The sequence below is a fragment of the Culex pipiens genome, chromosome 3 (assembly GCF_016801865.2).
Source record: "Culex pipiens pallens isolate TS chromosome 3, TS_CPP_V2, whole genome shotgun sequence".
Lineage (NCBI taxonomy): Eukaryota > Metazoa > Arthropoda > Insecta > Diptera > Culicidae > Culex > Culex pipiens.
Window position 1 is genome coordinate 83,669,036 of NC_068939.1, and position 27,208 is coordinate 83,696,243.

The window sequence follows — 27,208 nt, forward strand, 5'->3', positions numbered from 1 at the left end:
AGGTAAACACAGCATCAACATAATTGCAATCTTACTTTGCATTATAATGTCTTTTATGCAAGCTAATATTTTAGCAGGCCTACTAAATACCCATTTAGGACAAAAATACTGTTCCAAAAAAGTTTTTTGCTGGCCAAAAAAAGCATACCAGAATTTCCTCCAATTTATTACTTTTTCTCGTGGGAATTCACACCACACTGACCACGAACTTGCCCCAACAAGAAAAAAAACCAAGTCCCTATGCAAATGTAAATTTATCTTCCAGAATGACGGGTCCAGCAGCCGAGCTTTCGCTGTTTGCTTTCATCTGCCCAGCAGAGCTTTCGCCAGCATCGCAGTGAGCACGTTCTGCAATTTAAGCACATTTATTCGTTTTTCCCCTTCCCTCCTATTCCGTTTCACTAGATGCCTAATAGGGTGCGTCACAAATGCAAAAAGTTGAGCTAGATCGGATAGGCGGGCAGAAAATCATAGTTGCATATCCCTAGAAGCTCTCCTGAAAATTTCAGCCAATTTGGTTGAGAATTCGAGGTGCCCACTCGATTTCAAATTTGTATTGGATTTTGGACCCGTTAGTATGGGGAAAACGGTACTTTTTACATTTTATTCTCCTAAAAATCAAAATTTGTACCAATTAAAATTCTGAGCGAGGTATTTATAGATTTTTATATGGGGAACAACTTTGTAGAACATTGCGAAACGATCTGAGCGGATCTGGCTTAGTTATAAGTGGTTTAAGCTAAGTTGTATTTCCAGGGTCAACTCCAGGACTAAAGTATAGTCTTTTTATCTAAACGGTCACTATGATCAGACAAAATAAACTGCCTGACAGATGACGAACTTGTTTTTATTTGTTGGCAATTTTTGTGGATGCGCGTTGAAGTCGAGGTGAGTGTTGAAGCTTTTTCGAAGTAGTTCTGGACATTTTAACAACCAGTTCCTTTCTTCCTAGCCAATGTTGCCACCAAAGAAGATTACGGGTACTGGACCGTTACTTGGACCGGCGTGGAAGGAGATTCGAGTGAATCTGACCTGGGCGTAGGTTAGCCAGGACGGACGGTTTCCGAATGCCGGTGGAGGCAAGCACAACAAGCCATCACCACAGGATGAGTCCCAAAACGCCGGAATCGAAAAGATTCGTGTGGCACCAATCTCTGGACTAATCGGACGCAATTAGTGAAAGTTAGTGGCAAGGCGATGTTCAACAAAATATTCAATACGAACCAGAACCCGAACATGATTTTCAATGGCCAACGTTAAAGAAGCTCACGGGAACGGGCCGTGATGGAACGAAGAGACATAGACAGGAGTTCAGATTTTTCTAACTGTTAAAAGATAAATATACTAATTATAAGCTATGAATAAAATCAAACTTAGCAGTGTTTTATTGTGTAACTACATGTTATTGTCAAAAAATCTCTGCTTAAGCGAAGGCGTAACGCTTTGCATTTTGAGAATTTCTCTAGATCAACGCATAATTTTTGATTTTTTTTGGCAACTTGGGCCTAAAACGGCGACAAAATACAATTCGTAACGCCTCCGAACAGAAAAAGGGTTTTCTGTAGCTGTTGAAAGCACTTTAAACTGCTTCCCACAATTTTGTCCACCAAGTTCATAATGTAGTCAGAGTGTGGACTTGATGGTGCAGTGAGAATTTGATTTGTATTTGTGACGAATAATGTTACTTGTGCCTTCGTTATTCTGCAGGTTTTACTGCATCGGCCAGCATTCAATTTTATTTCATTTAATCACATCAAATCACATTTAATCACATCAAATCTTCAAACAAAACTAAAAAAAGGTAATCTTGACGTGTTCTGCATTTGATTCTGTGGTGATGGCTTGTTGTGCTTGCCTCCACCGGCATTCGGAAACCGTCCGTCCTGGCTAACCTACGCCCAGGTCAGATTCACTCGAATCTCCTTCCACGCCGGTCCAAGTAACGGTCCAGTACCCGTAATCTTCTTTGGTGGCAACATTGGCTAGGAAGAAAGGAACTGGTTGTTAAAATGTCCAGAACTACTTCGAAAAAGCTTCAACACTCACCTCGACTTCAACGCGCATCATCAAAAATTGCCAACAAATAAAAACAAGTTCGTCATCTGTCAGGCAGTTTATTTTGTCTGATCATAGTGACCGTTTAGATAAAAAGACTATACTTTAGTCCTGGAGTTAACCCTGGAAATACAACTTAGCTTAAACCACTTATAACTAAGCCAGATCCGCTCAGATCGTTTCGCAATGTTCTACGAAGTTGTTCCCCATATAAAAATCTATAAATACCTCGCTCAGAATTTTAATTGGTACAAATTTTGATTTTTAGGAGAATAAAATGTAAAAAGTACCGTTTTCCCCATACTAACGGGTCCAAAATCCAATACAAATTTGAAATCGAGTGGGCACCTCGAATTCTCAACCAAATTGGCTGAAATTTTCAGGAGAGCTTCTAGGGATATGCAACTATGATTTTCTGCCCGCCTATCCGATCTAGCTCAACTTTTTGCATTTGTGACCCACCCTAATGCCTAAGTTCAACCTCAACTAACGAACCCCGCCAAAAACCACCTCCAAGTGGTGGAAAAAATGAGCAAAATCTGTTTGCACTGTAATTTAGCACTCATACAAGTTTTACCGCGAGTGCCTTCAGTTTCAACCCTTCGAAGACTTGACGTTTTTTTCCACCTCCTCCATTTTAGTACAACTTTTTAGTACATACTCGTGGCTTCATTTAAGATTATGGTTGCTGCTCTTGAAGTTAATTGCTAAAGAGGGGGCGATCCTTTGGTGGGAGGGCAATGTAAAGAGCTGCACTAATTTTGCCCTAGTCTAAAGTGCCACCAGCACCTTTTAAGCCTCAGTAGGTGGAAACTGTTGCTTGAAGTCGTTAACTTTGGGGCTTGCACCTGTTCGTCGGATGATTTGGAATGTGTGGTTTTCACTGGGATGAAAAGTAGTTAATTGACCTCACTCAGTGGATTTCGCTACTATGACATGAAAAGGAGGTTATTGAAATGGAAATTAAAAAAATATTGTGTAATTTAATGGAGTAGTTATGAAACCATTCAATTTTGTTTTTCTGCGTTTTCCTAATTAATTTTAACTTCCATTTATTTAAACCTTAAAAAAATAATCAACTCAAATAAATCAACTGACAAGATGTTGTGTACATTTTGCCCATCATTACGACAACGCACCGTCAATAGCAGAAATCCTAATAAGGCTCTCTTCTCTCCATCTCTCCTAATTGCAGCTTCCACATCGTCACTAGCATCAGTTGCCACAACTGCGTCGTCAGATCCGGACGATCTGGACGATCCAACATCACCGTCAACGGTCCGAAAGCGCTCCCGCCGTATGAGTAACTTCCACAGACATCGCCACAAAAAGAACTGCGACGACAATTCTACCGGCGGCGGCACAATGTCCTCCCCCAATAGGAGCAATTGTGTCAACTGTACCACTCGAACTCGTCTGGACGAGGACTGTCCTGTGCCGGAAGTAGCCACCAGTTGGCACGACGGAACTAGTGACCACCGCCGCGAGTCCCGCGTAATCACTGCCACTGCCAGTAGTAGTCCCACTAGTAGCACTATCAGTTCGAGTCCTAGTTGGAGCAACAACCACAAAAGTCAACGCAGCTGGAATGTGATGCTGGCCACGTGTCCTGCCCTGTTGCTGCTCCTGCTGGCGTCCCCCCTCATCCGGCTCGGTGGAGTCGAAGCCGAGCCGGCGTCCCGGGTGCTGACGGCGGCCCAGAAGCAGGCCCAACTAAACCAACAGAACCAGCAGCAGCAGCGCCACCAGTGTGCCATGTCGGAGCACACGTGCAACAACGGGCGCTGCGTCCCGCTGAACAAGTACTGCAACAATGTAAACGACTGCGGGGACGGCAGCGACGAGCCGCGGTTCTGCACGAGTAAGTAGCAACTTGGACCTCTGGAATTGTCGTTTTTGTGTCCGATGGAACTGCTTTAAAAATTCAATAGGAAAAAAATGAAAGTTAAAAAAATCTTCGATTCACATTTATTGAAAATCAATTTCGTTTCCAAGGATACTAGATGACACCAGAAAAAAACCAGCTTTTTATTTGTTTTTTATCTTTAATTTTTTAAAGGGTTAAAATTGGTGAAAATAAACATTTTTATGGATGTTTCTTCTGTGAAATTGTCTCAGGAACACGAATATGATAAAAAAAATACCAGAAAATTGGATCTAAGGGGTCCCCCGAGCAAAAATTTACAAACAAAAATTTCACTAAAAGTAAAAGTGTCTATTTAATATGTTAAACTGCCTTACCCAAAGCGTTCTCAAACTCAGATGGTTGTCCCAGATGTCCCCTACAAGCAGCAGGACGAACCGAGTTGATATCTGGATGGAACACTTTTTTATTTGAGTTCGAAAATTATGCTATTTTTTTACTAAAATGCCAATAACTCCCTTTAGATTTAACCAATTGGGATGCTTCTCCCTGCATTTTGTTGCATTTTTAAGCTCTTTCAGATGCATTTTTAATTTTGAAATTAAATTGAGTTTTGCCAAAGTTACAGCCTTTTTAAGATTTTTGACGTTTTTGAACCTTCAAACTTTGTGTCCCGATTTGCCCCACTTCCCGTTGACCTAGAGTGCTCATATTTTGGCCAGATGCTAGTTTTATATGTACAAACAACCCCTGAAAATTTCAGGCAGATTGGTGAGGTCCAAACGACGTCCCATACAAAGGGGTATGCCCTGTTCGTGGACTCGCTCTTAAATAAGAAAAGCCCATTTTTTCCAGAAAAACGAATGCGGCTACCCATTGGAAATTTTATTTCTCTTTCTTATTTTATTTTTTCCACATGAATATGCAATTTTGACTTTCCTCAGCAGAGATATTTGAGTTATATTTTAGTAAGAAAAATGTGACAGTTTTAAAATTTTCCATGAATTTACAAACAAGGCCTAATTGTTATACGTTGCTAGCAAGTTCAATCATATCATGGAATCATTTGTCTTAAAAATATCAAAAAATCTCATTTTGTACAGTGAGTCAAATATTTGTCCGTACCGTCCCATACTTTTTGTGATGTTAAAGTACATAAAATTCGACTTAACGGTACACATCAGCCATAGCTTTTGCACCCATATTTCTGTTACAGACCCTAAATTACTGTCTTCAAGGTTATTCACAACAAAGTTTGACTATTTTCACAACCACATTCTTGCAGGATTGAGTCCGTAAGTTTCACAAAATTTGAATAAGAAGACAACAACTTCTTTGGCTGTGCACCCGCACCAAGTTTTATACATCAATTGAAGCAGCAGAATGTCTTCTTGAAGATCCATTCATTGGATTTGTAAAAAAAAAACTTATACTTAATAAATATAAAAATAGTTAACTGCAAAAAGTTAACGATAGGGGTCAAATAATAGTCCGTACCCCTAATAAAAGTACAAAATCTGATTGATTTAAGTGAATTCTTTTATGAAATGTTGTTTCTGTGTGAAATACACGGGAGCAGCTGTAGCTGAATGGTTACGGTGTTCGCTTTGTAAGTGAATGGTTCTGGGTTCAATTCCCATCTGCTCCCATCGAGAAAGTTAAGGACTTAGAATTACATAAAGAGCTGAATATGAATGAAAAATCAAAGTCCCTTGAGGCGGGGTTCGAACCCCCGTCCTTTGGATTGGTAAGCAAAAATGCTAACCACTAGGGCCTGGCTACTTGGTGAGCTTAGACTGGCTTTAGGAATACTGTTACAACCAACCCGCAACGCCTTTCTTGGTATATCCTAGGGTTCTACCTCTCCTACTAACATTGAGTCCAAAACCTCCCTACAAACATCTTTACACGGTGCTCAAAATACCGCAATCCGAGATTTTGGTGTTTATCAATTCCTTACACCATAACGCACCTCTGAGGAAAAAATGAAAACATTCGCTGATGTAGTTTTCAAGATACAGCCCTTTTAAGATGTTACATCCGATTTTCAATAAGAAAACCATAACAATCTATACAATTTCGGCATTTCAAAGAATATGCATTTCTAGATAATGATGAATATTGCTTCATATGATTGTCAAGTATCTCTGGGCAAAGTTTCAAAAGGTTTGTTGATGTATTTTTTGAGATACAGCCATTTTAAAATGGTATTTCCGACTTTCTGAGAAAATCTATAAAATCGATACAATTTCAGCATTACAAAGAATATGCATTTCAAGATAATGATTGATTTTGCTTTATATGACTGTCAAGTATTTCTAGGCCAAGTTTCAAAAGGTTTGCTGATGTTGTTTTTGAGATACTGCCGTATTAAGATGCTATTTCCGACTTTTAACACCGTTTAACATTCCAACGCCCAAGGCTCCAAAAAAGTTGGAACGGTAACTTCAACTCAATGTTTCTGGTTGGCATAACTCAACCAATCAAGATAGTATTACACACTCATCAAAAGTTAAGACATGGTATCCAGTGATTTGTTAGGATGTCTAGATGATTCTAGAACTTTGCAGAACTTAATTTGATCAAATCTGCAATTTTTGCGATCAAAAACATCGTTCCAACTTTTTTTTTCGCCTGTAAAAAAAAATCGCCAAAAATTCCGCGGAGACAGTCGTTTTAAAAAAGGTGGAACGATGTTTTCGGTCGTAGAAATTACAGATTTGTTCAAATCAAGTTCTGCAAAATTTTAGGATCATCTAGACATTCTTACAAAACACTGGAAACAAGAATCGTCCCGATTGGTTAAGTAATGCCCGAGAACCAGCGAGTTGAAGTTGCGTTCCACCTTTTTTGGGAGGTTTGGGCGTCCGTGTAAGTTGGACATGCGTTGGGCGTTCCAGTGTTAAATAGATTTTCTTAGAAAAAGTCAGAAATAACATATTAAAAATGGCTGTATCTCGACAACTACATCAGCAAACCTTCTGAAACTTTGCCCAGAGATACTTGACAGTCATATGAAGCAATATTCATGATTATCTCGAATGCATATTCATTGAAATGCCGAAATTGTATAGATTGTTATGTATAGGTGTTATGGTAGATCTATACCACTAAGGTGACGTAGGGGTCCTTGCGCACTTTAGATAGGTGTTTACTAACGATCCTTCCAATCCCTGAGGATAGCTTGAACCCGGCCAGGACCCCCTTATGCCCTGGGTAGTATTACACACTCATCAAAAGATGAAGACATGATATCTCCCGTGTTGGACTATTGTTCCGGATGAGGGTCTAATACAACCGCACCAAACAGTGGGATAAGCGTTGTGGTGCCTTCCGGTGGTGGGGCGTCCTCCAAATGCTAATGCTAATGCTAATGTTGTTTCTGTGTCAAATACAAGTACCTCTAGCAAGTTTGTAACAACTTTGAACTTCTGATGACTTTGTTTAGTAAGTTTATATTTAAAAAAAATGGTGAAAATTTAGTTTTTTAAAGTTAAACTCATCAAAACATTAGTTAATAAACAACTATTTTTATAAAATTGCTATTTTATGTTGTAAGAGTCAACAAGTTTCTACAATATTTGTTCAAAAAATACATTGATTTCATCTTTTTTATTGACATTTTTCGACCAAAAATAATGTTTCGGAACAAATACGTTAAACAATCTGGATTTTCCCGGAACTGGTTTAACCCTCTGAAGGAAATTTTATGGTGGCCAGATAGAGGACAAAAAACCCACCTCTTGCAATTTGAAGCATCTTAATTCGTCTACTACAGCCCGATTACAAGTACCGTAAACTGGGGTGACTTTGATAGCCCGGGGTGACATTGATAGAAATTTGATTTGGCCACTATTTTTGATACATCCAATGTAACAGTCACATTTTTGCATATATGTTCGATAATAAGCTTTCCCTTAATGCTTACATACTCAAAATTCTCAAAAATGTTTAAATATTAATTTGACGGGCATTTGAAAAACCTATCAAAGTCACCCCGGGCTATCAAAGTCACCCCAGTTTACGGTACCTCGTCTGAATTTTAAAATGTTCACTTTTCGTGCTGAGAATTTCTGTACCGTCCTGGGTCAGAATGTTTTGCTTTTGTTGCTTTTTGTTTTTCAAATTGAATCGCAAAGATTTCATATCTGACTACACTCTACGTAAATTTTGAGTACGCCATTGGGTTCTACGACAAAAAATTCATCAAATTTGCATATACTAAAGTTGACATTTTGCATTAAAACATGTTCTAGAAGATTTTTCTGAACATGTTTCATATATAATTGTAAAATGAGATTTTTCGGGAAATAAAACATTACACAAAGGTACACTTTTTTTACAAAAAAAGTTACTTTTTTCAGTAAATCGAAGAGGAACAACATTGTTTCTGACATCATAAAATTCCCCGACAACAAAGTTTATTTCGAAAACTTTGTTATGTCGTGCTATCTTCTCGCACGTGAATTTTGGCCCACAATTTGACCTTTTGACAAACCCAGAAACCCAAAAAAAATTTCAAACCTAATTTATTACTCTGCAAGTGCGTCAAGTTGGAAAGGGGAATAAGGCAATAAAAACCTCTTTATATCTATTTTTTCATAGGTTTTTTATTCTCAACATTAAATTTCGTCGCCGTCCAGCTAACTTGTCGTACGTACATTCTAGGCCAAATTTAGTTAAGAACGCCAATTTGTGCAACTCACAATGCCTCGCCTTTTGACCTTCATAGATCCCCAACATTCGATATCAATCCAGAGACATTCCTTAAAAACTGAAAATAATTTCGTGCATTTTTGTCACTTTTCATATGAATGAAGTTTCAATCTTGTCGTGCTATCTTGACACAGCCTGAAAATTGATGTAAGTGCGACAATTGGCCAAAGGGATTTCAGGTCAGAACGCGTTTGACCGTAAACATTTGTAACTCGGGACCTCGGCAACCAAATTCAACCAAACTTCGAGAAAATGCACAGAATGGTCAGCCAAACAAAACGTGTTTGTTATTGTTTACATTGCGTGCTCTCGTTTTCGTTTATTCAGGGTCAAAAATTAATACGCGTTTATCTCGGAACGTCAAGAAGTGTTTGTTATTGTTTACCTGTGTGTATTGTGATAACATGCCTTTTCCAGAACTCTCCAACCAAAATGTATCATCCATTTAAAACAATTTTTAATCTTGTCTAATATGATCCGCCTCTTGCACCAAATCACCTCCCCTGCCAGCACTGCTCCACTTACGGTGAATCCACTTAGCAGTATAAACCACAGCGAAATAAGGTCGTCAAAGCTCAACCTGCTCGTAACCAGCTCCGGTGACTTTTTGGCATACCTGTCCGAAAGCAATTGAATCCACAAGTCCCAAATTCCAGCCTCAATCAGCTGGGTGTGAAATGAGCCAACCTTCTCGGCAAACGGCTCGTACCGGGAAACCGTGTGCTGAACCAAATTCCAGTGAAAGCTCTCCCGAAGAATGTAGAACTGACGAGTTCTGGTCCATGAGTCGAAGTTCTCATTGGATCCGGCAAAGATTTCAGCCAAACTGCAGGTCGCCAAATGGGCATAGGTGTTGTCAAAGGGAAACAAAACAACTGGTTCAACAAATGCTTTTGAAGCAATGTTTGGATAGAAGAACTGCATGTATTCGAGTGTTTCGGGAGTCATCTTAACTTGAAGGTCACTGTCGAGGAATTCGCCTATGGTGTTCATTGGTGGATAAAACTTTTGATTAAGCATAAAGTATATCATCAATGTTTGATAACACTCCATCAAGAAAAATAATAAAACAGTTAACACGAACAGCGATAAACGTTCGGGGCTGTTCAAAGTGCCGTAGGAAATTTTTGGTTCAAATAATATGTGAAGCACTAAATTTCGGCGAAATATCTGAGGAATTTGTTGATTAACAAAAAGGCACAAAATTAAAACTAAGACTATAAAGGTCCAAACCTGCCATGAAAAAGGTACATACAAATAATGAAAATAAACACTTATTCTTACTTCTGGAATCAGCAGGCAATACGAAGAAAACCGAGTGATCGGAACCGGCTTAGCGTATCTCAAATAAAAAGTTGAAGCAAAGTACACGCTAAGTCTCCTGGTATAAAATAAGTAATCAAGATTATTTAATAACTCTGTTGAAGAGGTGAATGGTATCCAAACGACAGTTGCGTTAATTTTCAACACTAGTTCTTGTACAAACAACGAGCAAGGTCCATTAAGTCTGTAACCATCCCAAATCAGATATGGAACGCTGATCGCGTACGCACTTTTCAAAGGATATCCATTCACATCCTGAAGAGGATCACGGGCAATAAACTTCCTAGTGCTGTCCATATCAACAAAAGTTGAAAAAGTTTGATAATAGTAATGCGCAATCATTATTTTCTTACTGCCATCCTCAACATTGTGATGAACAAACAATGACCTTACGATTCCATACTTGAGTATTTGTTGCACAAATGATTGCATAAAATGTTGAAAGTTTATGTTTTGGAAGCAGGATTCCTCAGCAAGTAGGACAAAGTATGAATTTGCATCCCAAAATTTAGCATATTCTAGATTTTCCATCACATTTTCCAACCTTGATGGTTCGGAATCACTCATCACAATAACGTAGAAATCACATTTGTGCGGAACTTTTTCTCGATACATTGTAGACGTCCCTTGTAGAATATCCACAAACTGATTAGATGTTCCAATCGCAACAGTTAGGTTGAGTAAAGCGTCCGAAGTTTGAACACCATCCGCTCCATTGACGATGCACGTTTGAAACTTTTGGCCATAATTCAGCAACGCTTCCGAGGTGAGAATTTGCAGCAGAGTTTGAGAATCGTCCAAACTGAGTGATTTACAGAACTGGGCATTGAACAATATTAAAACTATGCTGGGTAGGTACAGTTAAACCTCGCATATGCACCTCATATGGGGGTTTCTTATGCGAAGCACGCATATGCGAGGTACAGGGCTTATGGGATTTTGGCTATATGGGAGACATGGGCTATATTTTTATAAAAAATCAACTAAACTATACAAATTTATAGTGTTTTGGAATCGTTATGAAGTCAGCTTTACAGCTACACCAAATTTACATGGTGTACGATGTTCTAGGTCATCCGAAACTTCGTCAAGTTAAGGCCTATGTGTTCAACGCCGTACAAGTATGAGGTAGGCGATTTGACTGTGGTTTTTCACCACAGGTCATATCCGGATAACCTCAAGGAGGTTCAGGGACTAGTCTACCGATATGTGGTGATGTTCTGGGTCTTCTGTAGAGTCCCTGAAGGTACGTCCGATGGGTCTACCGACGTAACACGGCAGAGGTCTGTGGTTTTTGACCTCAGATCATATTCGGATAGCCTCAGGGAGGTTCAGGGACTAGTCTAACGATATGTGGTGATGTTCTGGGTCTCCTGTAGAGTCCCGGGAGCTACGGCCGATGGGTCTACCACCGTAACAAGATACAGGTCAGAAGTTTTTGACCTCAGATCATATTCGGATAGCCTCACGGTGGTTCAGGGACTAGTCTACCGATGTGTGGTCATTCTTTGGGTCTTCTGTAGAGTCCCTATTTCTGGTAATGGTATCGCCGTAATCGGCCGTAACTCTCAAGATCTTACAAAAGACCTATCACATCGGTAGACTAGCCCTAGAACCTCCCTGAGGCTATCCGGATATGATCTGAGGTCGAAAACCTCCGACCTCTATCTTGTTACGGTGGTAGACCCATCGGCCGTAACTCCCGGGACTCTACAGGAGACCCAAAACATCACCACATATCGGTAGACTAGTCCCTGAACCTCCCTGAGGCTATCCGAATATGATCTGAGGTCAAAAACCACAGACCTCTGCCGTGTTACGTCGGTAGACCCATCGGACGTAGCTCCCGAGACTCTACAGAAGACCCAGAACATCACCACATATCGAAAGACTAGTCCCTGAACCTCCCTGAGGCTATCCGAATATGATCTGAGGTCAAAAACCATCGACCTCTGCTTTGTTACGGCGGTAGACCCGTCGGTCGTAACTCCCGGGACTCTATAGAAGACCCAGAACATCTCCACATATCGGTAGACTAGTCCCTGAACCTCCCTGAGTCTATCTGGATATAATCTAAGGCCAACAACCATCGACCTCTGCCTTGTTACGGCGGTAGACCCTTCAGGCGTAGCTCTCGGGACTCCACAGAAGACCCAGAACATCTCCACATATCGGTAGACTAGTCCCTGAACCTCCCTGAGGCTATCTGGATATTATCTAAGGTCAAAAACCATCGACCTCTGCTTTGTTACGGCGGTAGACCCGTCGGTCGTAACTCCCGGGACTCTATAGAAGACCCAGAACATCTCCACATATCGGTAGACTAGTCCCTGAACCTCCCTGAGGCTATCTGGATATTATCTAAGGTCAAAAAACACCGACCTCTGCCGTGTTACGGCGGTTGACCCATCGGTCGTACCTCCCGGGACTCTACAGAAGACCCAGAACATCACCACATATCGGTAGACTAGTCCCTGAACCTCCCTGAGGCTATCCGGATACGATCTGTGGTCAAAAACCACAGTCAAATCGCCTACCTCATACTTGTACGGCGTTGAACACATAGACCTTAACTTGACGAAGTTTCGGATGATCTAGAACATCGTAAACCATGTAAATTTGGTGTAGCTGTATAGCTGACTTCATAACGATTCCAAAACACTATAAATTTGTATAGTTTAGTTGATTTTTTTATAAAAATATAGCCCATGTCTCCCATATAGCCAAAATCCCATAAGCCCTGTACCTCGCATATGCAACTCTTGCGACAAAACCGAATCAGGTGGAATGACTCGTATATGCAAAGTTGCATATGCGAGGCGCTCTTATACGAGGTTTAACTGTACGACATATTCGTTAAGCTGTGAGGTTAAAAGTGAGGAACTCAGTTATATAAAGATACTTTTAAGTAAAACATCAATTATAGGTTTTTCAATCAGATAAAATAAATTACTGACTTGGGAATTCAGAATAATATCCTAAAGCATTGATAAACAGAATACAATCAAAAATATTTAATTCAATGCAGTGAAAGTGTTTTTAAAAACGTGCTGTCGTGCTATCTTGTCGCACGTCGCTTTTTGACGTTCCGAGATCTCAAAAAAAAAATGAGAGGACGCAATGTAAGCAATAACAAACACGTTTTGTGTGGTTGACCACCCCGAAGTTTGATTGATTTTCGTTGTTGGAGTGTGTCGGGTGTGTACATGTGTCTAACGCGTTCTGACTTGAATCCCTTTGGCCAATTGTCGCACTTACATCAATTTCAGGGTGTGCCATAACTAAACTAATATGGACGATTCTTGTTTCCAGGAATTTGTAAGAATACAAAGATGATCCTAAAATTTTGAAGAACTTGATTTGAACAATCTGAAATTTCTGAGACCGAAAACATCGTTCCAACTTTTAAAAAAAGACTGCCTCCGTGAAATTCTTGGAGATTTTTTTTATTCGCGAAAAAAAGTTAGAACGATGTTTTTGATCGCAGCCATGACAGATTTGATCAAATTGAGTTTTGCAAAGTTCTAGGATCATCTAGACATCCTTCAAAAATCACTGGAAAAAAGAATCGTCTTGATTGGGCGAGTTATGCCCGAGAACCAGCGAGTTGAAGTTACCGTTCCAACTTTTTTGGAGCCTTGGACGTTGGAATGGTAATGATGTAGCAGATGTGTTTGTGTTCGGTATGTTTAAATGTGAATTAAAAATAGGACATAATTTGTAGTCTGTGCGGCGAGTGCCGAAGATGAAATAAATAAATAAATAAACAATGCACGGAGTTTTTTAGGTGTGTATTGAATATCTCAGGATTGAAATCGATTTTTTGGGATCTGTGAAGGTCAGAAGGTAAGAAATTGTGAGCTGTACAAAATGTCGTTCTTAAATTAATTAGGCCTAAACTAGAATCGAATTCTTTTTGAGGCTGTATCTCAGAAACAATTCTACAAGTTTCGAAGAAATCGAAAATATATACCCAAAAGTAGGTATAACTTGTCTAGTAACTAAGCCTGTAGGATTGAAAATATTACTAGGGTGCATTATATCAAAATGAAATGTAAAGTATTTTTTGATTGCGAATTTGATTCGGGTTTTTCAACTGATTTTTAAAATTTTGTTTTTTCGACATTGAAAAAACACCAGTTGACACCCTGGCTTGGTAGTGTAAACAAACCAACGTTTTCGTGGTGCATATTTTTTCGATTTTTTCGCTGTTTTACGGTTCGGTTACCTGCGAATCGGCATCCTGTCGGACCAGGTGAACTCCGCGGACACGGGAGTGCAAAATGCGGCCGAAGAAACGGCGCAAACGGTACAAGTGAACAGTGCACAAAAACGCAAGCTTGACGACGACCCTAACCTCGAAGAGGAAACACCGACGAAGAACCCGTACAACCTGAGGTCGACGACGGCGGCAGCGGCAGCAGCAGCAGCGGCGGCAGCAGCAGCGGCACTTGCGATGGACACCGAAGACAGCACCAGCGAGGGTGGTGCCGGTTCAACGAAGGTAATTGAAGTCAACATACCGACTAGCAACCAGTTCGACGGGCTGGAGGATGAGCAGGGTGACGACCCAATTTCGTTGCCGCCAAATCCAACACCACCCCCGGTTTTGCGAATCGGGGAACCTGCAAAAGGAAAGAAGGTACGTGTACCTCCTATCTCGGTGGTCGGAAAATCGACCCGGCAGCTTCGCGAATTTCTGGGGCAAAGCCGAATCCAGCAAACAGCGTTCAACATGAAGGCGACGAAGACTGGCGTACAGCTGATCTGCTCTGGTGAAGACACCTTCCGCAGTGCACTCGCGGCCCTTCGGGGTGCCAACATCCAGTACCATACGTACACCCCTGCTGCTGAACAGCCGATGAAAGTAGTCCTTTCGGGACTGCCAGTGTACGACGAAGCTGAACTGGAAACTGAGCTGGCTGTTCTCGGTGTCCACGTCCAGGAGCTTAAACTGTTCTCGCGGAAAGTGGCCGGGCTGGAGGAGAGTGCGCTGTACCTTCTCCACTTTGCCAAAGGGACAGTGAAGTTGTCCGATCTGCAAAAGGTGAAGGCGGTGTTCAACATCGTCGTTCGTTGGCGTTACTACGAGCGGAAACCGACAGATGCGGTTCAATGTCACCGTTGCCAACGCTTCGGGCATGGAATGCGCAACTGCAATCTTGCGGCGCTGTGTGTGAAATGTGGCGAGAAGCACCTCTCGGCAGAGTGCAGGCTGCCGAACAAAGCGGACCTGGCGAGGGTGGACAAGAACGTGACGCGAGAAGCGATAAAGTGTGCGAACTGCAGCGGCCAGCACACCGCGAACTACCGTGGCTGTCCAACTCGGAAAAACTACTTGGCCAAACTGGCCGAGAAGAAAGCACAACTCAGGAACGCCAAACCCCCAATCCTGACCCCTCCCCGCAACACCGTGCCGCAGAACGGTAGCACCGGCAACGACTCACCGGTCGGTACATCGACCATGACATTCGCGGAAGCGTTGTCCCAAGGGAGCAGCAACAACATCAACAGCAATCTGTTCACAATGTCTGAGTTCCTCGCCCTTGCGAGAGAAGTGTTCGCCCGGCTGAAAAGCTGCAAATCGCGACTCGACCAACTCGAAGCTCTCGTGGAGCTTACAGCCAAGTATATCTACAGTGTCTAACGCTGTAGATATCTTGCGCGTGGCTAATTGGAACGGACGATCCGTTCACGGAAAGAAGCTAGAGTTTTTTGATTTTCTGGAACGGCACGACGTGGACGTGGGAATCGTGACCGAAACCTGGCTGCACGAGGAACAAGCCTTCTACCATCCAAAGTTCCGTTGTGTTCGATTCGACCGCGACTCAGCCGATGCCGAAAGAGGCGGCGGCGTCCTGATAGCGGTCCGCAAGGGCCTAACGCACACGGAGCTCGATTTTTCGACCAAGGTCATCGAAACTGTTGGCATTTCCGTCAGTACAGCGGACGGAAATGTACACATCATCGCTGCCTACTTCCCCGGGGCAAGACGGCGCTCAGCATGGACACAGTTCCGCCGCGACATTTCCACCATCACGCGAGGGACCGAGCCTTTCTTCGTGGTCGGTGATTTCAATGCTCGACATCGTTCCTGGAACTGCGCACGAGCAAACACAGCGGGAACAGTCATGTTCCAGGAGGCAGCCAGCCGCAACTTTTTCGTCCACTTCCCTGACGCCTTCACGTTTCACCCGGCGGGGCGTGGTCGACCCTCGACGTTGGACTTGGCGCTCTCCAACAACTTGCTGGACATGACAAAACCGATCGCTTTGAACGAGCTCTCGTCAGACCACCAGCCTGTGCTGTTCGACGTCAGCTTGTCAGCTCCGATTGAGCAGTCATCCCCCAAGTTTCGCTGCTACGCTCGTGCTGACTGGTCGCGCTTCCAAAGGGAGATAAACGCGAAGCTGGACTTGCTGAACCCCGAAGTCACCGACCTCAACACGGAAGCCGATGTTGACGCAGCGGTAGAGTTCTTCACCAAGATCCTGCTGGACGCCGAAGCTGTTTCAGTTCCAGAAGTTCAACAGCGTAGCTACCAAACAGCTGCAATCCCAGAGGACACTCGCAGGCTGATCGCGCTCCGCAACACGCGAAGGCGTCAATGGTACAGGAGACGGGACCCGATCTACCAGGACATCGTGTCGTCGCTAAACCGGCGAATTCGAGAGGAGTGCAACCAGGCAAACTTCAACAAGTTCAAGGACACGCTACGGACGCTGCACGACGATCGGGATACGCTTTGGCGAATCACCAAGGCACTGAGGAAGACGACCAAGTACAGCCCTCCCTTGCGCAAGGGAACAAAAATCATCGCATCCTCATCCGAGAAGGCTAAACTACTGGCGGCCAGTTTCGCTAGCGCTCACACCAACCAGATGCCTGATGATCCAGTGACTGTCGCAGAGGTGAACAACTCCATCGATGCCATCGATCGGACCCCGCTGGCGGACAACCATTCGTGGTTGGTTCGTCCCAAAGAGGTGGCGCAGCTCATCCGAAGACTGAAGGCGAAGAAAACACCGGGCCAGGATCAACTGAGAAACATCGTGCTGAAGCGGCTTCCCCGGAAGGCGCACATCTTCATCGCCAAGATCTTCTCCACCTGTGTCCGACTCGGATACTTCCCAGCCGCGTGGAAGCATGCGGTGGTGATAGGCATTCCGAAGCCAAACAAGGACGCCACTAACCCCTCGAACTATCGGCCAATCAGCCTGCTGCCAACCCTCAGCAAACTCCTGGAGCGGGTAATTCTGGTGCGCATCGACCAACACTTGGAGAACACGCGGGTTATTCCGGACACCCAGTTCGGATTCAAGCGAGGGCACTCCACCAATCATCAGCTCGTTCGGCTCGTGAAGGAGGTGCGCGCGAACTTCGCGCGGCGCAAGTCAGCCGGCATGGTGCTCTTGGACGTCGAGAAAGCGTACGACTCAGTGTGGCAAGAAGCAATCCTGCACAAAATGTATCTCGCCAACTTTTCGATGTACATCCTGAAGATCGTCCGCTCGTTCCTGCAAAACCGATCGTACCACGTTGTGGTAAACGGACATGTGTCGGACCGGCACGAAGTTCTCTTCGGCGTCCCGCAAGGTGCCGTCCTTAGTCCCACGCTCTACAACATATTCACGGCGGACTTGGCAATGCTCAATGGCGTCAGCTACTTCCTTTTTGCCGACGACACGGGATTCCTCGCGTCAGACTCCGACCCAACCATCGTCGTGACCAAGCTGCAAGCCGCCCAAAACGCCATCGAACGCTACCAGAAGAAGTGGAAGATAACGACAAATGCCGAGAAGTCGCAAGCGATCTTCTTCACACGCAAGCGAAGCCCACGCTACCTTCCCCGCAGGGAGGTTTCAGTGTGGGGTAGCCATGTGCCATGGTCGGAGGACGTCAATTACCTGGGGGCCGCCCTGGACAAGAAACTGACGTTCGCGAAGCACATCAAGAACGCCACGACCAAGTGCGACAAGATCACCAGGATGCTCTACCCGCTTGTGAAACGACGTTCCTACTTGGACCGCAACTCGAAACTGCTGCTCTACAAGACGGTGCTCAAACCGGCGATGACGTATGCATACCCGGCGTGGCACGATTGCGCTGCTTCACATCGGAAGAAACTGCAAGTGAAGCAGAACCGGCTGCTGAAGATGGTGTTAAACCTGGATCCCTTCCACCCGACTGACGACGTCCACAGGATGGCGAAGATGGAGCTGATTGACGATTGGCTTCTACGAGTGCTTCCAAAGTTTTGGATGGGGTGTGCCACATCAGCTAACCCTCTGCTGCAGCGGATGTCCCCTTGATGTGATATTAGAATAAGAAATACCTCCTTTCCTCTAACTATCCCCTATCTATTAGCAATTTCGAAGGTTATTTTGTAATTTTTTTCCTTCCCCTGCTCAATTTTTCTCCCGTGTACCAGTAAACTCTAAACACTGTTTGAATTAGTCAGCTGTTGAAAGGTACCCCATATCTCAGCTTAGGATAATTACTGCACTGATGTTTTTGCCAAAACAATCCAATAAATGAAATGAAATGAAATGAAATGAAATGAAAAAACACTATAAAAAAATAAAATCTCCTGAAACAGATTTTGCAACTTCATGCACCATGGCTCAAAAGATGTCTTTTAAGCAGGGTTGCGAATGAGCGAGCGCTCACGGAAGGCTTGCTCGCTCCAGCTGGAGCGTGAGTTTTTATCAGGTAGCTCGTGCTCGCTCACGCTCACCGGAGCGTTTTGCGCTCACGTGAGCTGGTGAGCCAAAGTAGGTAGTTGTTTTTTCCTGTTGAAGCATCTGCCTGTTTGAAACGAAGTTTCTAGAACTATCTTAGCACAGGCAGCAAAAACAAACAAGAAAGTGGTCGAACAAACAAAAGTAGGCAATGAAATGGATTTGATCAGCGAACCGAAATTTACGTTCTATTTAAAATCTAGACATTTTTCGAACAAGGAACAAAAAACTAAATTCATAATGTAAACATTCATTGACGTGATAAAATGCACTGTTTGTTCATAAATCAAATCCATATTGGACCATATTGTATTGATGTTCCGTACACAAATATTGACAATTTATGTATATTTTATTTATTTTAAAATAATCTTTTAAACAGTTACAATCATCCATGTTCAAAAAATCATATATAACTTGTAATTGAATATTTTCAGAAGTTTGGTTGCGAAAGTGTTGAATAAAATCCACTTGTTGGAAGAAGAGCCAACCTTTTCGTGGTCAAAAATATTTAAAATTTATTTGATTTGAGTCAAAAGGGTTATTTTAACCCTTAGGAATTTTGAGGCATATATTCAAAATAGAACTGTTCCAAAAATGTTACCCTATTTTCTAAAATGTTTGCCAAATAAAAATTAACCTTATAGAAATGATTAGCCGTTTCTAATCACTGAATCACTGAAAGAATTAATAAACGTAATATTTTTTTTAATGGTAGCTCATTCTGACCCGCAATCTGGAAATGTAGTCAAAACACCGATTAGGTACATAAAAACAGTTTAATGTTATATTTTAATCAACCAAGCATTTAACCTTGAATCGAACTTACCAAAGCATTAATTTTCTTGAATCAATTCATTGTTTTGTAAGATTTTCTAAGGTTTACAGGCCCTTTTATTTAGGCGTCTATACCCCTCCGCCCCTCTCTGATACAATAAGGCCTCTAAAATATTTATACATTCAACTTTATATCTAAAAAATTATTTGACCCTTGCGAATCCAACCTTTTATTTAAAAACATGATTGATGAAAATAAGCTATTCCAATTCATATATCATAAAATTTGTTCACAAAGTCATATTTCCACAGCCCTACTGCACCTTACGCAAAAAATTCATCTAGAATTGAAAAAAAAACTTTCTCAAAAACGTTAAATGATTAGCGACGCGTCCAAAATGAGCGCTCCGTGAGCGAAATATGAGCGCGAGCGCGAGCGTGGAGCAAACGCGAGCTGAAAAAATCGGAGCAAACGTGAGCGCGGGCAAACGTGAACTAGCTCGCGCAGCGCTCCTCCTCACGAATGAGCGTAAAGTGAGCGCTCACGAGCGCGTGAGCGCGTGAGGAACGCAACACTGCTTTTAATATTCCCGAAAATGTGTATATAGAAATAAATCGAAAATAAAAAAACCGTATTTTGGGAATTCTATTTTTGATGATCACCCTACTAACAACTTTTCAGGTTCCTGGCACTTGTGGGGTGTAAGCACAGAGTAAATCAGCTACCCTAGTAGCAACCTGCACTTACTAACATTCCTGTCCCTTAAATTCGAGATCTACAAACTGACATAGCGGGCGCCGTTGGTGACGAATGACTGTTACCTATTCGCAACTGATCTAGTTTTAGCACTCATAGTGTGCTATCTCTTCAGCGCATTCATACATGCTGTTGATAAGAGAAACACTACTAGATCGTCAAAGCCTGTGATCAGTAGTGGTGAAAGGATATTAAGGTTCTGTTTAGCAACGGAGAGACAACCATTGGTGGTCTCTCATGCTCAATAGTAAAACAACTTTACCGAAGACACTAAATCGATGAAAAAAAATCACACACAATAGCATTAAAAAATATAGTTCGGAAAAAATGCAAGAATTTAAAAAATCTATGATTATCAATCAATGTTTTTATTATGACTTCAACACCCATCAGAACATGTTACAATTAATTAGATTTCAATTTCTTAATCTCTTTCAAACAAGTCAACCACCAATTTGTGATCCTCCTCAAAGTTGTTCGCCTTCTACACCACATCACCTCCCCTACTAGTGCTACACCGCTGATGACGAATCCACTTAGCAGTATAAACCACAGCGAAATAAGGTCGTCAAAGCTCAACCTGTTCGTAACCAGTTCCGAAGTTCTTTTGGCATACCTTTCGGAAAGCAGTTGAATCCACAAGTCCCAAATTCCAGCTTCGATCAGCTGGTGGTGAAATGAGCCAACCTTCTCGGCAAACGGCTCGTACCGGGAAACCGTGTGCTGATCCAAATTCCAGTGAAAGCTCTCCCGAAGAACGTAGAACTGAAGATCGTTGGTCGAGGGATTGACGTTCTCGAAGGATCCGACGAAGATTTCCGCCAACCTGCAGGTCGCCAAATGGACATAGCTATTGTCGAACGGGAATAAAGTGTCCTGAGTGGCAAATGATTTGGCAGCTATATTTGGGTACACATGTTGCATGTATTCGAGTGTTACAGGAATCAACTTAACTTCAAGATCACTTGCAAGGAGTTCGTCAATGGTGTTCATTTGTGGGTTGAACTTATTGTTCAGCATAAAATAAATCATCAAAGTTTGATAAGTTTCCATAAGGAAAAACAATATGACTGTAAGTACGAATAACGTAAATCGTTCAAACTTGTTCAAGCTGTTGTATGATAGTTTTGGTTCAAATAGTATGTGTAGCACTAAATTTTGACGGAACACAAGAGGCAATTCGTGATTCACAAATATACACATCACAATAATTGAGCCGATTAAAGTCCAAACAGGCCACGAGAAAGGTACGTACAAGTACTGAAAAAAGAAACTAAATCTGACCTCTGGGATAAGTAAACAATACGATGAAAACCTCGCAGTTGGGACATGCTTTGAGAAGCTGATGTTAAAAGCCGTAGAAAAAAATAAGCTCAATTCGTCGCCATCGTGCTAACTTGTCGTACGTGCATTTTGGGCCGAATTGAGTTAAGAACGCCATTTTGTGCAGCTCACAATGCCTCATCTTTTGACCTTCACAGATCCCCAAAATTCGATTTCAATCCTGAGATATTCAATGAAAACCAAAAAAGCTACGAAATTTTTTGTCACTCTACATATAAAAGAAGTTTCAATCCTGTCGTGCTATCTTGTCACTCCCTGAAAATTGATGTAAGTGCGACAAAAGGCCAAAGGGATTTGAGGCCAGGAAAGTCAGGATGCGTTTGTCGCACGTACAAGCTAGACTACCGTAAACATTTGTAATTATAACTCGGGACTCCAGCAACCAACTTCAACCAAACTTTGGGACAATGCACAGAATGGTCAGCCAAACAAAACGTGTTTGCTATTGTTTACATTGCGTGCTCTCGTTTTTGAATATTCAAGGTCAAACATTAAAACGCGTTTTTCTCGGAACGTCAAAATGGCGGGTGCGACATGATAGCACGACGACGTCGAATTGTCGAGTTGAGAATAAGAAGGGGAGGTTTTTGAAGATCTCTTCACTAGAGCCGAATGTTATCCATTTCGAGGTTGCATTCAAGTTAATTACCAGCTCTTGTACAAACAATGAACAGGGTCCACTTAATTTGTTTCCATCAAAAATTAAATACGGAACACTGATCGAATATGCACTTTTGAAAGGATATCCATTTACATCTTTGAGAGGATCTCCAACAATGATTTCCTTGATGCTATTCAAATCGTTAAATGTTATCATTGTACGATGGAAGAAGTTCACAACTGCAATTTTCAAATCATCTTCCTCGACACTATAGTGCACAAATAATGACCTAATGACTCCATATTTATCCACTTGTTGCACGAATGACCGCATGCAGTTTTGAAAATTGAGATATTGAAAACTGAACGCTTCTGCAAGTAACACAAAGTATGCAGTTGTCTCCCAAAAATGATTAAATTCTAGATTTTCCATCACATTTGCAAATTTGGATGGTTCAGAATCACTCATCACAATAACGTAGAAATCACATTTGAACGAAACTTTTTCACGATACATTGTAGATGTTCCTTGCAGAATGTCCACAAGGAGACCAAATTTTCCAATAGCAACAGTTAAGTTATGTAACGCGTCTGAAGCTTGAACACCATCAACTCCATTGACGATGCACATTTGGTACTTTCGGCCACGATTCATCAAAGGTTCTGAAGTTAAAATTTGAACTAGAGTTTTCGAATCATCGAAACTAAGTGATTTACAGATCTGAACTTTGAATAATATCAGAATTAGTATTGATAGGAACGACATGTTCGCTGAGCTGTGAGGCTTGAAGTGAATACAACTCAGTTTAAATGATTTAATGTTTTTCAATCAGATAAAATACATAACGTGTGTGTGTGTGTGTCTTGGGAATTCAAAATAATATCCTAAAGCAGTGATGAACAGAATAATAACCCATATTTAAGATAATTTTCAATGCATTTGTAATTTTACACAACATGTTATTTCCGAACAATCATTTAATCGAAACGATTGAAAAATCCTAACGGGATGTTCCAAATCAAAACCAACAAACTCACACCGTAAATTCTACACAAAACCATCGTCATCCATTCCGAAAACTTTGTACTTTATGACAATTTGCTCCACACACGTTTCGCTATCGGTGTTATGTGGAAATTATTCCATTTTCCGGCAGTTTTTGTTGTTTCCTTCCGGAGAGAAACAGCAACAAGAAGAGAAAAAAAACTCAGTGCCGTGAAAAAAAAACACAGAAAGGGGACAAACGGCATTAATTCATTTCCTATAGTGGCTTGTTTTTTTTCTGGGGGGCTCCCAAAGCGGAACCAAAATCCGTTGGTGTTTTCCTTCCGTTTGTTGTTTTTTTCTGCAGGCACTTTCCATCTGTGTATGGAGTGGAAAACTGTGACTTTTCCGGCAATTTGCGCAATTTATTTCAATGCGGAGAGTGAGGGGATATGAATTAATGTTTGTTAAGGGGAGAAGAAAGCAATCGCATTAATTTGAGCGATTGTTTAAGTTCCATTGTTGGAGGTCGTCAATAAAAAAAATTGGATTATATTGACGATTAACGCTATCGAATGGCGTCCGAACCTTTGTTTGTACATCCATTTATTTATTTACGAAACGAACCCCCGCAAATGAAACCAAACAAGCCCAATTTGGGTTTGCAGCACTTTAAGCTGCATTTTCTGACATTTTTTTTACCCTCTTTTTCACAGGATGCAACCGAACCTACTACGGCAACATTGGCTTGACGTACGACCTGGAGCTGCACCGGCCCAAAGAGGACCGAATTCCGTACGTGTGCATTCTGACGTTTACCGCGGCCGGCGGCAACAACGGGGATATTGTCCAGGTGAGTCAGTTCGGTTGTCAGAATCGGGTGGCAGTGTTGCCAGTTTGCAGACATTTTTACAAATAAAAAGATATGTAAAATTGTAAACTTTAAATTCTGTGTAAGTGTAGTCTTATGTTATTATGTCTTATGTCATAACCTGGGTGCTGAATAGTGGTTCGCAAAACGGCCTCAATTTTGAACTGTCAAAGTGGAACCAATTTACTGTTCGCCAAAAGTAGAGAGTATTGTTATCGATCATTAACAATTTTTTTGGCAGCAATGAACAATTTGTGGAATGGAATGGAAGTTGCTTATGGAGTCGATGCGGTTGTATTCATCCAGAAGCTGTCTGTTATTGTGTTAATTGTTTGATTCCGTTTGTAAACTCACTGGTTCAGCTTCCCTACAATTAAAGATGTTTTTTCGCTGCAGGATTCCGAAATCAGCCAGGGAATTTATCTGCGACATCGCAGAATGACACTCTCGCCGCAGTTCGTCGTCACTCGTAAAAAAGAAAAACATCTTCTAACCGATCGAAACTTGAAAACACACATAATTTTACAGCAAAAAAGTCAAAAACTAGACAAAATAAAGCATATAACACTGATTATAAAACAGCTCATTTACCAGTAAGAAAAAAGTCATGCTTGTGCTTGAACAGCCTCCTACTTTGTAGATGTAAACAAAATGGGATCATTCGGAAATCACGTAACGCATTCTCTATATTCATCACCCAGGTCATAACTGATAATTCAAAAAATCAAAAATATTTCAGTCTGGAACTAATTGAATAACTGTTGGAAGTTCACAATTTTGGGAATTATAACAGTTGCCAAAGTCAATTAAATTAAAAACTTTGATTTGTGTATGGGTTTTATTTGAAATATTAGAGCAATACCATGTCAAATAGGGAATCGGTTGTACCCCACCCTCTCCGATTTCAATGAAATTTTGTAGACATGTTTTCCTAGGTATATATAAGCCATTTTTGTGTATATGGAGCCAGTTACACTCGACATTTGAGAAGGGCGTAAGCTGGGTGCTGAAAAAACAGTGATTTCCGAATGACCCCACTGCTCTTCACTAATAAAACTGCAATACAGCTGTAAACATAAACAAAGTAGAAGGCTATGTCCAAGCTCAAGCGTGACATATTTTTTGCTGCTGAAGTGACTTGTTTTGAAACATTTTGGATCTGTTGATTTTAAAGTTTTCGCTGAAAATTAAGTGCTTTGCGCTTTTTTTGATCTTAGACTAAACGATGGGTGGCCAAAAGAGTCCATCTTTGTTTTCCACGTGACGAACAATTGCGTCAGGAGTGGGTGGAACTTTATGAATCTGAAGAGCAACCGAATGGAAGTTCCGTGAGTTTGTATCATTGAAGCGCAGTGATAATATCGGAGTAAGTTTATTCAATATTATTTAGCTGGTGCCATTCATAGTTATTAATAATTCGTCGCTAACATTTCAAAAAACGCCATAAACATAGGTTTTGCGTGAGACATAGCGCTTATTTAAATGTTTGCGATAAATTATGCCAATCTCGATTCCAACCCTCTTCTTAAAATTTGTTGACTTCGAATACCTCAAAAGCTCGACGCCCTCGACTTTTTTATTCCTGACAAAATAAATCATAGATCGATTACAATACTTGCCACTTCTTGGTATCATTTTTCAAACAGTAAATTGGTTCCGCTTTGACAGTTCTAAATTGAGGCCGCTTTGCGGACCACTATTCTGCACCCAGGGCGTAAGTGTTTTAAATATTTTTGTATTTCGAAATTTAAATATTGCTGTATCTCGAAGCCGTAGCATCGTATCAAAAAGTGGTCAAAGAAAAACTTGTAGGAAATTTGACGGGCTTTCCGAAAAAAATACACTGAAAGAAAAGAACACTCCACATTTATGAGATTTTTTAATTTTTGAGTTTAAAAGTCATATTTGAAGGTGAGCCCACGATTTTTGTTCGTTCAAAATTTTTGTGAAAATAGCCTAAGATGTAACAAAAAGACTCACGAAAAATGCAAGATTGAGCAACTCACCTAAAAAAATACAAAAATCATTTACTGAAACTGTTTTTTGAAAAGTGCTCTAAACATCAAAATTTTCAAAAACCGAATTCGGGAATCGATTTTCCAGACAATTTTACATAAAATTCTCCATATTGAGTCCAATCCTTGTGAAGTTACAGCGGTTTTAATAATAAAAATGTTGAAAAAATAGGTTTTTTGATGGTCCTTGGCAATTTCTATATGACCGACTTGATTTTTCAGTCTCGAAAATATTTTTGCCGGAAAGCTCGTCCAATTTCCCATAAGTTTGTCTTTGACCAAATTTCAATTGGATGCCTGGGCTTTTATTCGGTTTTTGAAAATTTTGATGTTTAGAGCACTTTTCAAAAAAACAGTTTCAGTAAATGATTTTTGTATTTTTTTAGGTGTGGATGTGGAGTGTTTTTTTCTTTCAGTGTATTTTTTTCGGAAAGCCCGTCAAATTTCCTACAAGTTTGTCTTTGACCACTTTTTGATACGATGCCACGGCTTTGAGATACAGCAATATTTAAATTACGAAATACAAAAATATTTAAAACACTTACGCCCTTCTCAAATGTCATTATCGAGTGTAACTGGCTCCATATACACAAAAATGGCTTATATATGCCTAGGATAACATGTCTACAAAATTTCATTGAAATCGGATAGGGTCGAAAAAAAGTACCTAAAAAATTCCTGTTTTGGGCTGGAATTGCTCATTACTTAAAATTAATACGTTTGAAGAACCGAATCAACCTTGATCAAAATTAACAAAACCTAAAAAAAAGCAAGTTTTGATTCGTTCCCAGAAATTTTTTCTAGATATACGAAGATTTTTTGGGGTTCGAGTTCATATATGAACTTTATAAGTCTTATTGATTTAAAATAAAAACTTGTTTTTCAAAAATTTGTTTTTATAAACATGTAATGTCTCAAGTGTCAAATGTTTTTGCGGCTATACATTGCTATTATTAAAAGTAAAAAAAAAATCGAATCACATTTATTGTAAATCAAGTTCGTTTCCAAGGATACTAGATGTCACCAGAAAAAAGCAGCTTCTTATTTTTTTAACTTTTTAAGGGTTAAAATGAGTGAAAATAAACATTTTAATGCATCTTTCTATTGTGAAATTGTCTCAGGAACACGAATGTGATCACCAGAAAATGGAATCTAAGGGG

General features: G+C 41.1%; 1 protein-coding gene across 3 annotated transcripts in view; it reads left to right on the forward strand.

Moving 5' to 3' along the window:
- LOC120427466 (uncharacterized) overlaps window positions 1–27,208 on the forward strand; it is a 136,312-nt gene that overhangs the window by 21,001 nt on the left and 88,103 nt on the right. For 2 of the 3 annotated variants that reach the window (XM_039592336.2, XM_052710362.1), the window contains exons 1-2: window positions 3,138–3,916; window positions 23,879–24,015. In XM_039592336.2, coding sequence (XP_039448270.1) covers window positions 3,157–3,916; window positions 23,879–24,015 — 897 coding nt within the window. In that variant the 5' untranslated portion in view covers window positions 3,138–3,156. Of the gene's footprint in view, window positions 1–3,137; window positions 3,917–23,878; window positions 24,016–27,208 lie in introns of those variants that run through there. The other variant, XM_052710363.1, reaches the window with a different exon arrangement.